This window comes from Trichechus manatus, unplaced genomic scaffold (assembly GCF_000243295.1).
Source record: "Trichechus manatus latirostris isolate Lorelei unplaced genomic scaffold, TriManLat1.0 scaffold00111, whole genome shotgun sequence".
In the NCBI taxonomy this organism is placed as follows: domain Eukaryota; kingdom Metazoa; phylum Chordata; class Mammalia; order Sirenia; family Trichechidae; genus Trichechus; species Trichechus manatus.
Window position 1 is genome coordinate 7,381,594 of NW_004444047.1, and position 13,769 is coordinate 7,395,362.

The window sequence follows — 13,769 nt, forward strand, 5'->3', positions numbered from 1 at the left end:
AAAAAAAAAAAAAAAATCAGACATGTAAACAGATACGAATGGCCCAAAAATCAATAGAAAAAAGACAGCAAAAACATACCATTAAAATATCAGATATTGGAAGAATCAGACATGAACTTGAAAATAATTATGATTAGTATGTTCAAGAAAATTAACTGACAAGATGAAGAATTTCAGCAGGTAACTAGAAATTATGAAAATAATCTAATGGAAATTCTAGAAACAAAAACACAATAACTTCAGAACTCAGTAGATGAGTTTAATAGCAGATGAGACATAGTTGATGAGAGAGAGAATGAACTGGAAGATAGGTGTCATGGATTGAATTGTGTACCCCCCAAAATGTGTGTTAACTTGGCTAGGCCATGATTCCCAGCACTGTGTGATTGTCTACCATTTTATCATCTGATGTGATTTTCCTATGTGTTGTAAATCCTACCTCTACGATGTTAATGAGGCAGGATTAGAGGCAGTTACGTTAATGAGGCAGGACTCAATCTACAAGATTAGGTTGTGTCTTAAGTCAATCTCTTTCGAGATATAAAAGACAGAAGTGAAGAGAGAGACATGGGGACCTCATACCACCAAGAAACAAGAGCCAGGAGAAGAGCAGGTCCTTTGGACCCAGGGTCCCTGTGAAGAGAAGTTCCTCAACCAGGGGAAGATTGATAATAAGGACCTTCCCCCAGAGCTGACAGAGAGAGAAAGCTTTCCCTTGAAGCTAGCACGCTGAATTCAGACTTCTAGCCTCCTAGGCTGTGACAGAATAAATTTCTCTTTGTTAAAGCCATCCACTTGTGCTATTTCTGTTGTAACAGCACTAGATGACTAAGATAAAAGGTCAAAAGAAAATACCCATCCTGAGGCACAGAGAACAAAAGAATAAAAATACAAAACAGCATGTAAGGGACATTCGGACCAAAGTGAAAAAGTCTAATATATGTATAATTGGAGGAAGGAATTACTATCCCCACTTCATAGATGAGGAAATTGAGGCTAAGAAATGTTAAGTAATTTGCTCAGATTAAGTCTGACTCCAAATGTGAGCTTTTAACCACAGCATTCTACTACCACTCTACTGCACATTTGTACTTAAAATTTGGTTTGTCCGCACTGTGAGGAAGGAAAGTGGTGGTTAACGTGTCTACCTTATAGGTAAGGACACCAAGACTAGAATGGAGTATCATCATACGGGAACTTCAGGAAGCTGTACTCACTCTTCGCTGAGGCCGCTGAGGCGGTTCAAGACCCCATGGATGATGCTCTCGTGGTCTTCTCGCAAGTGTGTCTGTAGCACAGTGGACAATGCCTGCTCTTCCATCCACAGCTAGACACCAGGGACAGAGTGCACACTTGGTTAATCCACTAAAGCTCATTTTTCTCAACCATTGCTTTGTTGGATTCATCCTTTTATTTCTTTCTTTCTGTTTTTAAAAAATTATTTTTTTACATCAATTGGTCCCAACCCACTTTGGAGCAAAGAATACCAAAGACACAAGGAAAATATTAGCCCAAGAGACAAAAGGGCCACGTAAACCAGAGACTCTATCAGCCTGAGACCAGAAGAACTAAATGGTGCCCAGCTACCATCAGTGACCACCCTGACAGGGAACATAACAGAAAGTCCCTGACGGAGCCAGAGAAAAGTACAGAGCAGAACTCAAATTCACATAAAAAGACCAGACTTAATGGTCTGAGATTGGAGGAACCCCCTAAGCCATGGCCCCCAGATACTGCGTTAACCCAGAACTAAAACCATTCCTGAAGGCCACTCTTCAGACAAAGATTAGACTGGACTATAAAACATAAAATAATACTCATGAAGAGTGTGCTTCTTAGTTCAAGCAGATACACGAGATCAAACGGGGGGCTCCTGTCCGGAGGCTGGATGAGAAGGCAGGAAGGGACAGGAACTGGCTGAATGGACACAAGAAACCTGAGATGGAAAGGGGGAGTGTGCTATCACATTGGGGGGGTTGCAACTAATGTCACATAACAATATGTGTATAAATTTTTGTATAAGAAATTAACTTGAGCTGTAAACTTTCATCTAAAGCACAATTAAAAATTTTTTTTCCCCCTGAGACCAGAAGAATTAGATGGTGCCCGGCTACAACTATTAATCACTATGACTGGGATTACAACAGAGGGTCCCAGAGGGAGAGGCAGAAAAATGTAGAATGAAAAATCAAATTTACAAAAAAGACCAGACTTACTGGTCTGACAGAGAATGGAGGAATCCCCAAGATTATGGCCCTAAGACACCCTTCTGACCTGGAATTGAAGCCATTCCCAAAGACCTCCTTCCAGCCAAACAATAGACAAGCCCATAAAATATACACCCAAGAGTAATGCGCTCATTAGAACAATCAGTTATATGAGATCAAAAGGGCAATATTTGCCCAAAGGCAAAGATGAGAAGGCAGGAACAGGTAGAAAATCAGGACAAAAGGAAATGGGAAAACCAGGGCAGAAATGGGGAGAGTGCTGACACATTGTGGGAAATGAAACCAAGGCCATGAAACACTTCAAGTACAAACTATCGAATGGGAATCTAATTTGCTCTGTAAACTTTCACTGAATGCACAATTAAAAAAAAATTTTTTTTATTGCAGTAAATATATATGTAGCAAAACATCTGCCATTCCAACATTCTTCACAAATACAGTTCAGTGACATTAACTTATGTTCATCATGTCATTCAATCATCACCCTTATCCATTTCCAAATTTGGCCATCATCCTTAACAGAAGCTCTGTGTCCCTATTCAGAATTCTTCTGTGTCTTGTTTAAAAAAAAAAAAAAAAAACTTTTTTCTTACCCTGATTTCATTATTCTCCAAATTCCTTTTCTACTCTGATTTCATTAACATTTTCTCCTAAATTTTCTTTTAAGCATTTAAAAATATTGCTATTTACCTTTAGATCTTAAGGCATCTAAAACGTATTGTTTATGGTGGGAGGAAGGGATCCCATTTTCTCTGGATAACTAATGGTCCCAACACAGTTTACTGAATTAGTTATCATTTTCTTAGTGGGCTTTACTGCCACCTCTGTCTTACATAGTTTCGATATATCACGCATGTATTTCCAGCCTCTCTATTTTATTTTATTGATCTGTCTGTTTATTTCTGCACCAATACACACTGTTGTCATTGATACACTTTATAACAAAACTGCATAGGTGGTAAGGCAAGCTCTCCCTTATTCTCTTGTTCAAAACCATCTTGGCTATTCTTGGTTGTCTTTCCTTTCATATGAATTTTAGGGTAAGTTTGTTAAACTTAGCAAAAAACCTTTTTTGGATTTTATTGTAATTAGATTGAATTTATAGATTTGGAGAGAACTGCCATCTTTTCAAAATTGAATTTTCCCATCAAGAATGTGGTATTTTTCCCTATTCAAATCATCCTTTATGCTTTCAGTAAGTTTTATAATCTTCTCCGTTAAGCTGTTGTATACTTTGGTCAGATTTATTCTTAGGCACCCTATAGTTTTTACTCTGCAGAGGATCTTTATTTATGTTATCACGGGGTGTTGCTGGTAAGTAGGAAATCTAGTGGTTTGGGATATTTATTTTTGTAATCAGCAAACTTGCTGAGCTCTCTCTTTTTAAATATAATTTTATTTATTCTGTTGTTTTTGTTGAGAATATACACAGCAAAACATACACCAATTCAACAGTGTCTACATGTACTATTTAGTGACTGTCACGGATTGAATTGTGTCCCCCCCAAAACATCTGTCAACTTGTCTGGGCCATGATTCTCAGTATAGTATAATTGTGTACCATTTTGTAATCTGATGTGATTTCCTTATGTGTTGTAAATTCAATCACTATGATCTAATAAAATGGATTAGCGGCAGTTATACTGATGAGCTATACAAGATTGGATAGTGTCTTAAGGCAATCTCTTTTGAGATATAAAAGCAGAGGCACATGGGAACCTCATATCACCAAGAAAGCAGTGCTGGGAGCAGAGTGTGTCCTTTGGACCTGAGGTTCCTGTGCAGAGAAGCTCCCAGACCAAGGAAAGATTGATGACACGGACCTTCCTCCAGAGCTGACAGAGAAAGCTTTCCCTTGGAGCTGATGCCTTGAATTTGGACTTGTAGCCTACTGGACTGTGAGAGAATGAACTTTTTGTGAAAGCCATCCACTTGTGCTACTTCTGTTAGAGCAGCACTAGATGGCTAAGACGGTGACATTGATTACATTGCTCGAGTTGTGTAACCATTCTCACCCTCTTTTTCTGAGTTGTTCCTCCCCCATTAATATAAATTCACTGCCCTCTAAGGTTCCTATCTAATCTTCTGAGTTGCTGTTGTCAATCTGATCCCATACAGATAGTTCTTAAAAGAGCATAATGCTCAAGGCATTCATTTTCTCCTAGTTAAGCTAAACTACTGGTTGGTTTTAAGAATATTTCAGAGGATATTTTTGGTTTAAGGTTTAAAGATTATCTCAGGGCAATAGTTTCAGGGGTTCATCCACCCTCCACGGCTCCAGAAAGTCTGGCATCCATGAGAATTTGAAATTCTGTTCTGCATTTCCCCTCTTTTGATTAGGATTCTTCTATGGGATCTTTGATCAAAATGTTCAATAATAGTAGTCAGGCACCACCCAGGTCTTCTGGTCTCGTGGCAAAGGAGGCAGTTCTTCATGGAGAGAATTAGCCACACGTTCCGTATCTTTCTCCCATTGCCGTCTCTTTCTTCCTCTGTTGTTCCAAGTGAATAGAGACCAATTGTTGTGGCTTGGATGACCGCTTGCAAGCTTTTAGGACTCCAGGCACTAGGCAACAAATTAGGAGATAGAACAGAAACACTAAACAGGTTATTAGGCCAGTAAACTGAGATGTCCCATGAAACCATGACCTTAAACCTCCAAACCAAGGAACCAAATCTTTTGGCTGTACATAAGCAGCCTCAGCAGCTACTCTGTTTTCTGTGTTGTTGTAAATATATCTATCACACACCTTTTGCCAATTCAACTTTTTATAGGTGTACAACTTATTGACAATTACAATAATCGGCTGTGCAACCCTACCCTTAATCAATGCAATTTTTCCATCACCATTAACCACCTCCCCCAACCCCCTTTTCCCCTGCCTCCTGCCCCTGGTAACCATTAATAAACTTTGGTTTCTGTATATTTGCCCTTTCGTGTCTTTTTATACAAATGAGATCATATTTGTTCTTTTGTGATTGATTTATTTCACTCAGCATAATGTCTTCAAGCTCCATTCATACTGTAGCATGTATCAAGACTTCATTTCTTCTACTGGCTCAGTAGCATTCATTGTGTGTATGTACCACATTTTGTTTATCCATTCATCTGCTGATGGGCATTTAGGATGTTCCACCTTTTGGCTATTGCGAATAGTGCTGCAGTGAACATTGGTGTTCAGGTCTCTGAGTCTCTGCTTTCGAGCCTTTTGGGTATATACCTAGGAGTGGAATTGCTGGGTCATATGATAGTTCTATTTTTAGTTTTTGAGGAACTGCCACACTGTTTTCCACAACAGCTGTACCACTTTGCTTTCCCACCAGCAATGGATAAACGTTCCAATTCCCCCACATCCTCATCAACATCTGTTATTATTACTATTTTTTTATCTTAGCCATCTTAGTGGGAGTGAAATGGTATCTCATTGTGGTTTTGATTTGAATCTCTCTGATGGCTAATGACGCTGAGCATCTTTTCATGCATTTGGTGGCCAGCTGAATGTCCACTTTGGTGAAATGTCTATTAAAGTCCTTTGCCCATTTTATGACTGGGTTATTTGTCTTTTTGTTGTTAAGTTGTCTAAGTTTTACGTACTGGTTATTAGAGTCTTATTGGATATATGGTTTCCGAAGATATACTCTCAGTCCATAGCTTGTCTTTTCATTCTTTTGGTAAAGTCTTTTGATGAACAAGTTTTTAATTTTTATGAGGTCCCATTTATTTATTTTGTCTTTTGCTGTTTGTGCTTTTGTTATTGTATTGGATAATCCATGTTAAAAGCTAGGGCTGACAGTGTGGCCACTGCATTTTCTTCTAAGAATTTTATGGTTTTAGTTTATGCACATTTAGGTTCTTAATCCACTTAGAATTTGTTTTTGTGTACGATGTGAGGCATAGATCCTGTCTTATTTCTCTGCATGTAGAAAAACCAATTTTCCCAACACCATTTATTGAAGAGACTCTTCTTTCCCCCATGGAATGGATTTAGCACCCTTGTCAAAAACCAGGTGACCACAGATATGTGAGTTTATTTCTGGATTCTAAATTCTATTCCATTGGTCTATGTGCCTATTGTTATACCAGTACCAGGCTATTTTGATTACTGTAGCTGTATATTATGTTTTAAAATCAGTAAGTGTGAGTCTTTCTACTTTGTTCTTCTCTTTCAACATTGCTTTAGCTATGCAGGGCCTCTTGTCTTTCCATATGAAGTTGAGGATTGGTTTTTCTGTTTCTGTAAAGAAGGCTGTTGGAATTTTGATCGGTATTGCATTGAATCTATAGATCTCTTTGGGTAGTACTGCCATTTAACAATGTTAAGTCTTCCAATCCGTGAACATGGAACATCTTTCCATTTATTTAAGTCTCCTTTAATCTCTTTCAACAGTGTTTTATAGTTTTCATTGTATAAATCCTTCACGTGCCTGGTTAGATTTCCTCCTAGGTATTTTATTCTCTTAGGCTGTAAGTGGAATTGTTTCCCTAATTTCACTTTCAGATTTCTTATTGCTGGTGGATAGAAACCCAGCTGATTTTTGTTTGTTGACCTTGTACCCTATAACATTGCTAAATTTCTCTATTAGTTCTACAAGTTTTCTTGTGGACTCTTTGGGATTTTCTATATATAAGATCATATCATCTGTGAATAGAGATAATTTTACTTCTTCTTTTCCAATCTGGATACTTCTTATTTCTTTTTCTTGCCTTACTGTTCTGGCAAGGACTTCTAATATAATATGAATAGAAGTGGTGAGAGTAGGCACCCTTGTCTTGTTCTGATTTCAAGGAGAAAGCTTTCAGTCTTTCTCCATTATAATGTTGGCTGTTGGCTTTTCACATATGTTCTGAATCCTACTGAGGAATTTCCCTTCTATTCCAATCTTCTTTAGAGTTTTCATCAAGAAACGGTGTTGGGTTTTATCAAATCCTTTTTCTGCATTCACAGAGATTATCATGTGGTTCTTTATCTTTGTTCTATTGATGTGATCTACTACACTGATGGATTTTCTAAGATTGAACCATCTCTGCATTCCTGGAATAAAGCCCACTTGGTTATGGTGTATGAGTCTTTTAATATGCTGTTGGATTCTGTTTACTAGTATTTTGTTGAGGATTTTTGCAACTATATTCATAAGAGATACTGGCCTACAGCTTTCTTTTCTTGTGGTATCTTTGTCTGCTTTTTTGTGTCAGGGTTATGGAGGCCTGTCCTGAGAGAGAAAGAGAGAGGAGAGAACCGCATGGCCAAGAGAGCTGTCCTGCAGTGAAGAAGGGGGACTTTGCCTACATGCTTCCTGATCCTGATCCTGAGTTGTGCCCTATTACTTCCTTAATAAACCACTTAACTGTAAGTATGGTCTGTGAGTTCTGCATGGCCATTGCAAAGAATTATCGAACCCAGTAGAGAAACAGTGCTGTGGGAGGGAGGGTTCATGTCAGAATTGATAAAAAGGTTGGAGGGTGGGTATATGTCTAGCATTTACTACATGCTAGGTATTTGTGTAGAAACTCTGGTGGTGTGGTGGTTAAGAGCTACGGCTGCTAACCAAAAGGTCAGCAGTTTGAATCCACCAGGCATTCCTTGGAAACCCTATGGGGCAGTTCTACTCTGTCCTATAGGGTCGCTATGAGCTGGAATTGACTCGATGGCAACAGGTTTGGTTTTTAGGCATTTGTGCTCGACTACTAACCTAAAGGTTGACAGTTTGAACCCACCCAGTGGCACTGCAGAAGAAAGGCCTGGCAATCTGCTTCTGTAAAGATTACTGCCAAGAAAACCCTATGGAACAGTTCTACTCTGTAACACAGGAGGTTACCATGAGTTGGAATCAACTGGATGGCAATGGGGCTTTTTTTTTTTTTTTTTTGGATATTGCTGTAAATCTTTTACTTGCATTATCTCAATCATCCTAAAAACATTATTAAGTCAATACTATAATTATCCCCATCCTACAGATGAGGAAACTAAGGCACAGAGAGGCTAAGTAATTTGCTCAAGATCACACATTCAGCAATGCATCGAACAATTCATTCAATAAATATTTGCTGTGCTTTTATTATGTGTCAGGCACTGTTCTAGGTACTTGGAATCTATCAGTGAACAAAACAGATAAGATTCTCCATCTCAGGATCTTTAACTTAATCACACCTGCCAAGAGATACCTTTGCCATGTAAGGTAACATATTCACAAGTTCTTGGAATTACGATATAGACATCTTTGAGGAACCATTATTCTGCCAACCACAAGCAGGCTGGAGAGAAGCCCAGCAACCGTCATTACAATTGATCACATTTTGAGAAACACCATTTTAAGACTTGTTGTAATCATACAATTGATAATTTCCAGAATTCCTAGCAACTTCTCCAAGAAACAGGATATGACATTAACAAGGTCCGTTGTGTAAAAGGCTTGACATCTGCTTCCGGTAAAGATAACAGCCAAGAAAACCCTATGGAGCATCTTTTTGGGTTGCCATGAGTCAGAATCGACTTGATGGTAATGGCTTTGGTTTTTGATTTTTGGTGCAGAAAATCTCTTGGGAAAGGCAATTAGTAGGATGGGTGTGCTTTTGACTTACCGCGAATAGGTTTATTGGTGTTTTTCTTCTCATAACTAAATATTCATCTGAACCACAGAAAGTTCATTTCTCATTTTTCCATCAGTGAGGAAACATGGTAAGTGTAAGAGAACATGGGTCTCTACATATCTTGTGGTAATTTAAAGCAATTTAGCAATCAATCTGTAAAAGGATTATGACACACACCTTGAGAAAAGTCTGAGGTCAGCTTATTTAATTAGTTGATGAGGTCAGTACCTCTTCTGCTTGCTTCTTGCATGCCAAACTCCTCTTGAAAAGGTTCCCCACAAGTCAAGGAAAATTCACACCCATATACACACACTATAAGTAAATAACCATAAAAAACAGAAGCTATGTATAGTCTGACGTTTGCCTAAATAATTGACGAATCGTAAGCAGAGAGTTTTAGATGAGTCAGGGTTTCTGCTATTCATTTATCAGAAATCAAATTATGGATTTCTTCATTGTCAAGCAGGAAATCTAAACCATGAAGTTATCAGAAGGACACCATGTGAAAGGTCTGAACGTGCATTATCCCACAGAAGCCCTGCTGGCTCCCTCCATCCCTATTTTTCAGACGCAGAAGCAGGGGGGTTCCGAGACATTTAGCAAGTTGTACAAAATCATAGTTGCAGAGGTCTCTATCCAGCTGAAGCCACTCATCCCGTTAATGCTCTTGCTCTGGCCTCTGGCCCAAACACAGGACTTTGTCTTCCAAGGTGAGAGGCCTTCCTACAAAACCACAGCTGCCTCTAAAAGGCCCTCATACCCACTTGGTGATCCACACCAGAGACACATTAGATGCCCCTGGGGAGCTTTCTAAACCACGCTGCCAGGTCCCGGACCCAGAGACTGTGAATTCACCGGCCTGGGGAAATTAACTGGGCCCAGGGCTCGGTGTGAATTGGATGAATTTGCTTCATTTAGACCACTTGGAAGAAAAAAGGGTCAAAGACTCTAATAATTTCTGGCTAGCTGGTGGCACAGTGGTTAAGAGCTCGGCTGCTAACCGAAAGACAGGAGGTTCAAATCCAACAGCCACTCCCTGGAAACCATATGGGGCAGTTCTACTCTGTCCTACAGGGTCACTACGAGTGATTATTTCTAAAGCTGCATTACTCTTGCTGGAAATGCTGCAGAGTTCTCCTGAGGGGTTTTTTTTTTTTTCCCTGAGGGTTTTTTTTTTTTTTAAATTGTTGTGCTTTAAGTAAAAGTTTACAATTCAAGTTAGTCTCTTACACAAGAATTTATACATACATTGCTATGTGACCCTAACTGCTCTCCCTATACTGTGACAGCACACTCCTCCTTTCCACCTGGATTTCCCGTGTCCATTCAGCCAGCTCCTGACCCTCTCTGCCTTCTCATCTCAGCTCCGGACAGAAGCTGCCCATTTAGTCTCATGTATCTACTTGAGCTAAGAAGCACACTCTTCGTGAGTATCATTTTACATCCCATAGTCCAGTCTAATCTTTGTCTGAAGAGTTGGCCTCGGGAATGGTTTTAGTTTTGGGCCGACAGAAAGTCCGGAGGCCACGTCTTCCGGGGACCTGAGTATTTCTCATAGCCCAGGCACTGGGCTTTGAATAAGGAAATGTAAATATGAAAGAGGTCAAATTGGTGGTTTAGTGGTAAAATTCTCGTCTCCCGTGAGGGAGGCCCATGTTCCATTCCCAGCCCATGCACCTCATGCACAGCGACCACCCATCTGTCAGTGGTGATTTGTGTGTTCCTGTAATGCTGAACAGGTTTCAGCAGATCTTGCAGACTAAGACAGGCTAGGAGGAAAGGCCTGGTGATCTACTTCTGAAAATCAGCCAGTGAAAAGTCTGTGGATCACAATGGTCTGAGCTGCAGCCAATCACAGGTATGGCATGGGACCGGGCAGGGATTTATTCTGTTGTGCATGGGGCTGCCGTGAGTCAGGGGTGGACTCCACAGCAGTTGACAGCAATAACAAATATAGAAAAGCAGGGTTGCTGTCCTCAATGAACTTACAGTCAAATGCAGGTGATGCACACGTTACCTGTGACAGGGGAACATGGTGAAGCTTACAGGGGACAGAGCCGAATGAGAAGGTGGTCTCCTAACTGGGACAAGCAGGAAACCAGGCCATGTTCCTGTCCCCATGGCTCTGACTGGCCTTGTGTTTGCAAAGAACTTTCCTCTGCCTCCTTTGTACTTTCTGCTGCTGTCACGGGGTGTTGTCGAGTTGATTCTGACTCATAGCGACCCCATGTGACAGAGGAGAACCTCCCCATAGGGTTTTGTAGGCTGTAATCTTTTTTATTTTTTAATTTTATTGTTGTACTTTAAGTTTATAATTCAAGTTAGTCTCTCATACAAAAATTTATACATACATCGTTATGTGACCCTAATTGCTCTCCCTATACTGTGACAGCACACTCCTCCTTCCCACCCTGCATTTCCCGCGTCCGTTCAACCAGCTCCTGACCCTCTCTGCCGTCTCATCCCATCTCTGGACAGAAGCGGTCTAGGTTGTAATCTTTACAGGAGCAGAGCCAGGTCTTTTCTCCCATGGAGCTGCTGGGAGAGTTCAAACCGCCAACCTTTGGGTTAGCAGCAGAGCGCTTGACTGTTGTGGCACCAGGCTCTATAGCAAATACATAGCAGCCAAAGACTATCAGTGGTTATCAGGAGTGGCAGCAAGGGGGGCAGGGGGAGCTTTAGCTTAGGGAGCAGTGAATTTATGTTTCTGTTAATGGTGGGGGGATAATTTGGAAAATGATAGCGAGAATGGCTGCACAACTTGAAGAGTGTGATCAATGTCCCCGAATTGTACCCGTAGACGTTGTTGAATTGGTGTATGTTTTGCTGTGTATGTTTTCACCACAATAAGAAAAAAAAAAAAGGAAGGAAAAGAGAAAGAAAGAAACAGAGGTTGTTTCTCATAATGGGCATCTAGGAGTGGGCTGTCCGGTCTGATAAAGCATCTCGGCCATGTGATCCGGGGAGCTGTCCACCTCTCTCCTCCACCATCCTCTGCACATCAGCCTCTGCTCTCGGTCAGATGAAGCCTCAAAGTCAAAAGAAGGCTTGTGCAGGTAGGAAGAAGAGGCAAGGATGAGGAGGAGATTTCCTCCCAGCAACACTTGGTAGTTCTTGGACAAGATTCTACGCCTCATCTCACAGGCCAGGACTGTCCACTCAGCCATTGCTAGCTGTAAGGGATACCAGGATCTGAGCATGTGAGTTTTACAGCCAGGTCAATGAGTGGCACAAATGCTCTGCGCTTGGCTACTAACCTAAAGGTTGGCAGTTCAAATCCATGCAGTGGTGCCATGGAAGAAATGCCTGGTGATCTGCTTCCATAAGCAATACAGACAAGAAAATGCTACAGAGGAGTTCTATTCTGACACACGTGGTGTTGTCATGAGTGGGAGGTGACTGGATGGCCACTCGCGGGGAGTAGCGGGTAGACTGGAGGACAGCTCAGAGAAAGGAAACCCAGGCAGTTTTGGTATCTGTCACATTTGGAAAATTTTTTCTTTTACAGTATTTAATTTTTTAAAAATAAAATTAATGTATATTGTATTTCCTATTGTTGCTATAAGGAACCCTGGTGGCACAATAATTAAGCGCTCAGCTGCTAGCCAAAAGGCTGGCAGTTTGTACCCACCCAATGGCTCCGTGGGAGAAAGACCTGGTGATCTGCTCCCATAAACATTACAACCTAGGAACCCCTGTGGGGCAGTTCTACTGTCACATGGAGTCGCTATGAGTCAGAATCAACTCCACAGCACCCAAAAATAACACTGCTGTTGTAACCCATTACCACAAACTTAGTGGTTTAAAACAATGCAAAGTTACTATCTTGCAGTTCTAGAGGTCAGAAGTCCAAAATGTGGTTGTTGTTAGGTGCAACAGAATCAATGCTGAGTCACAGCGGCCCCACGTAACAGAGTAGAACTGCCCTATAAGGTTCTCTAGGCTACGATCTTTACAGGAGCAGATGGCCAGGTCTTTCTCCCCTGAAGCATACTAACGTGAATACCTTTTCCCATCTGCGTGTGTGTTAGGTGCTGCTGAGTTGGTCCCGACTCATAGCGACCCTATCTATGTACAACAGAATAAAACGCTGCCTGGTCCTGCACCATCCTCACAATTGTTATGCTTGAGCCCATCGTTGCAGCCACTGTGTCAATCCATCTCATTGAGGGTCTTCCTCTTTTTCGCTGACACTCTACTTTCCCGAGCATGAAGTCCCTCTCCAGGGACTGGTTCTTCCTGAAAAGGGCCCGACGGGGCTAAAATCAAGGTGTCAGCACAGCTGCTTTCTTCCTAGAGGCTCTGGGGGAGAACCGGTTTTCTCGCCTTTTCCACCTGCATTCCTTGGCTCGTGGTCACATCACTCCAACCTCTGCTTCCATCATCATGTGGCCTCCTCTGACTTTGACCCTTCCCCTTACAAGGACCCTTGTGATTACACTGGGACCACTGGATAATCCAGAAAAAAATCTCAGAATCCTTAATCACACCTGCAAAGTCCCCTTTGCTGTATAAGGTAACACAGTCACTGGTTTCCAGGAGTAGGATGTGGACATCTCTGGGGGAACATTATTCTGTCTACCGCACATCTACATGGTTTCAACCATCAGATAGACTCTCACTGAAAATCCAGTCGCCATGTGGGCAACTCCTCCCGACCGAGTCCTTTTCTCTTTGAATCACATCCTTTTCTGTCGTCATTTTGTTGACTATTCACTTCCATCATTGTAAATAACATGCTTTGCTAGATTTTTTTTTTTCCTCTTTTATTGTGGAGCCCTGGTGGTGTGGTGGCTTAAGAGCTCGGCCACTAACCAAAAGGTCGGAAGTTCGAAACCACCAGCTGCTCCTTGGAAACCCTATGGGGCAGTTCTACTCTGTCGTTTAGGGTCACTATATGTCCGGATCCACTTGACGGCAATGAGTTTATATATATAGAGAGAGAGGGAAGG

At 41.3% G+C, this 13,769-nt stretch overlaps 1 protein-coding gene across 1 annotated transcript in view; it reads right to left on the reverse strand.

Annotated features, from left to right (window-relative positions):
* EVC (EvC ciliary complex subunit 1) overlaps nucleotides 1-13,769 on the reverse strand; it is a 111,063-nt gene that overhangs the window by 25,397 nt on the left and 71,897 nt on the right. The window contains exon 14 of the mRNA XM_004383580.1: nucleotides 1,218-1,327. Within this exon, the coding sequence (XP_004383637.1) occupies nucleotides 1,218-1,327 (110 nt within the window). The remainder of the gene's footprint in view (nucleotides 1-1,217; nucleotides 1,328-13,769) is intronic.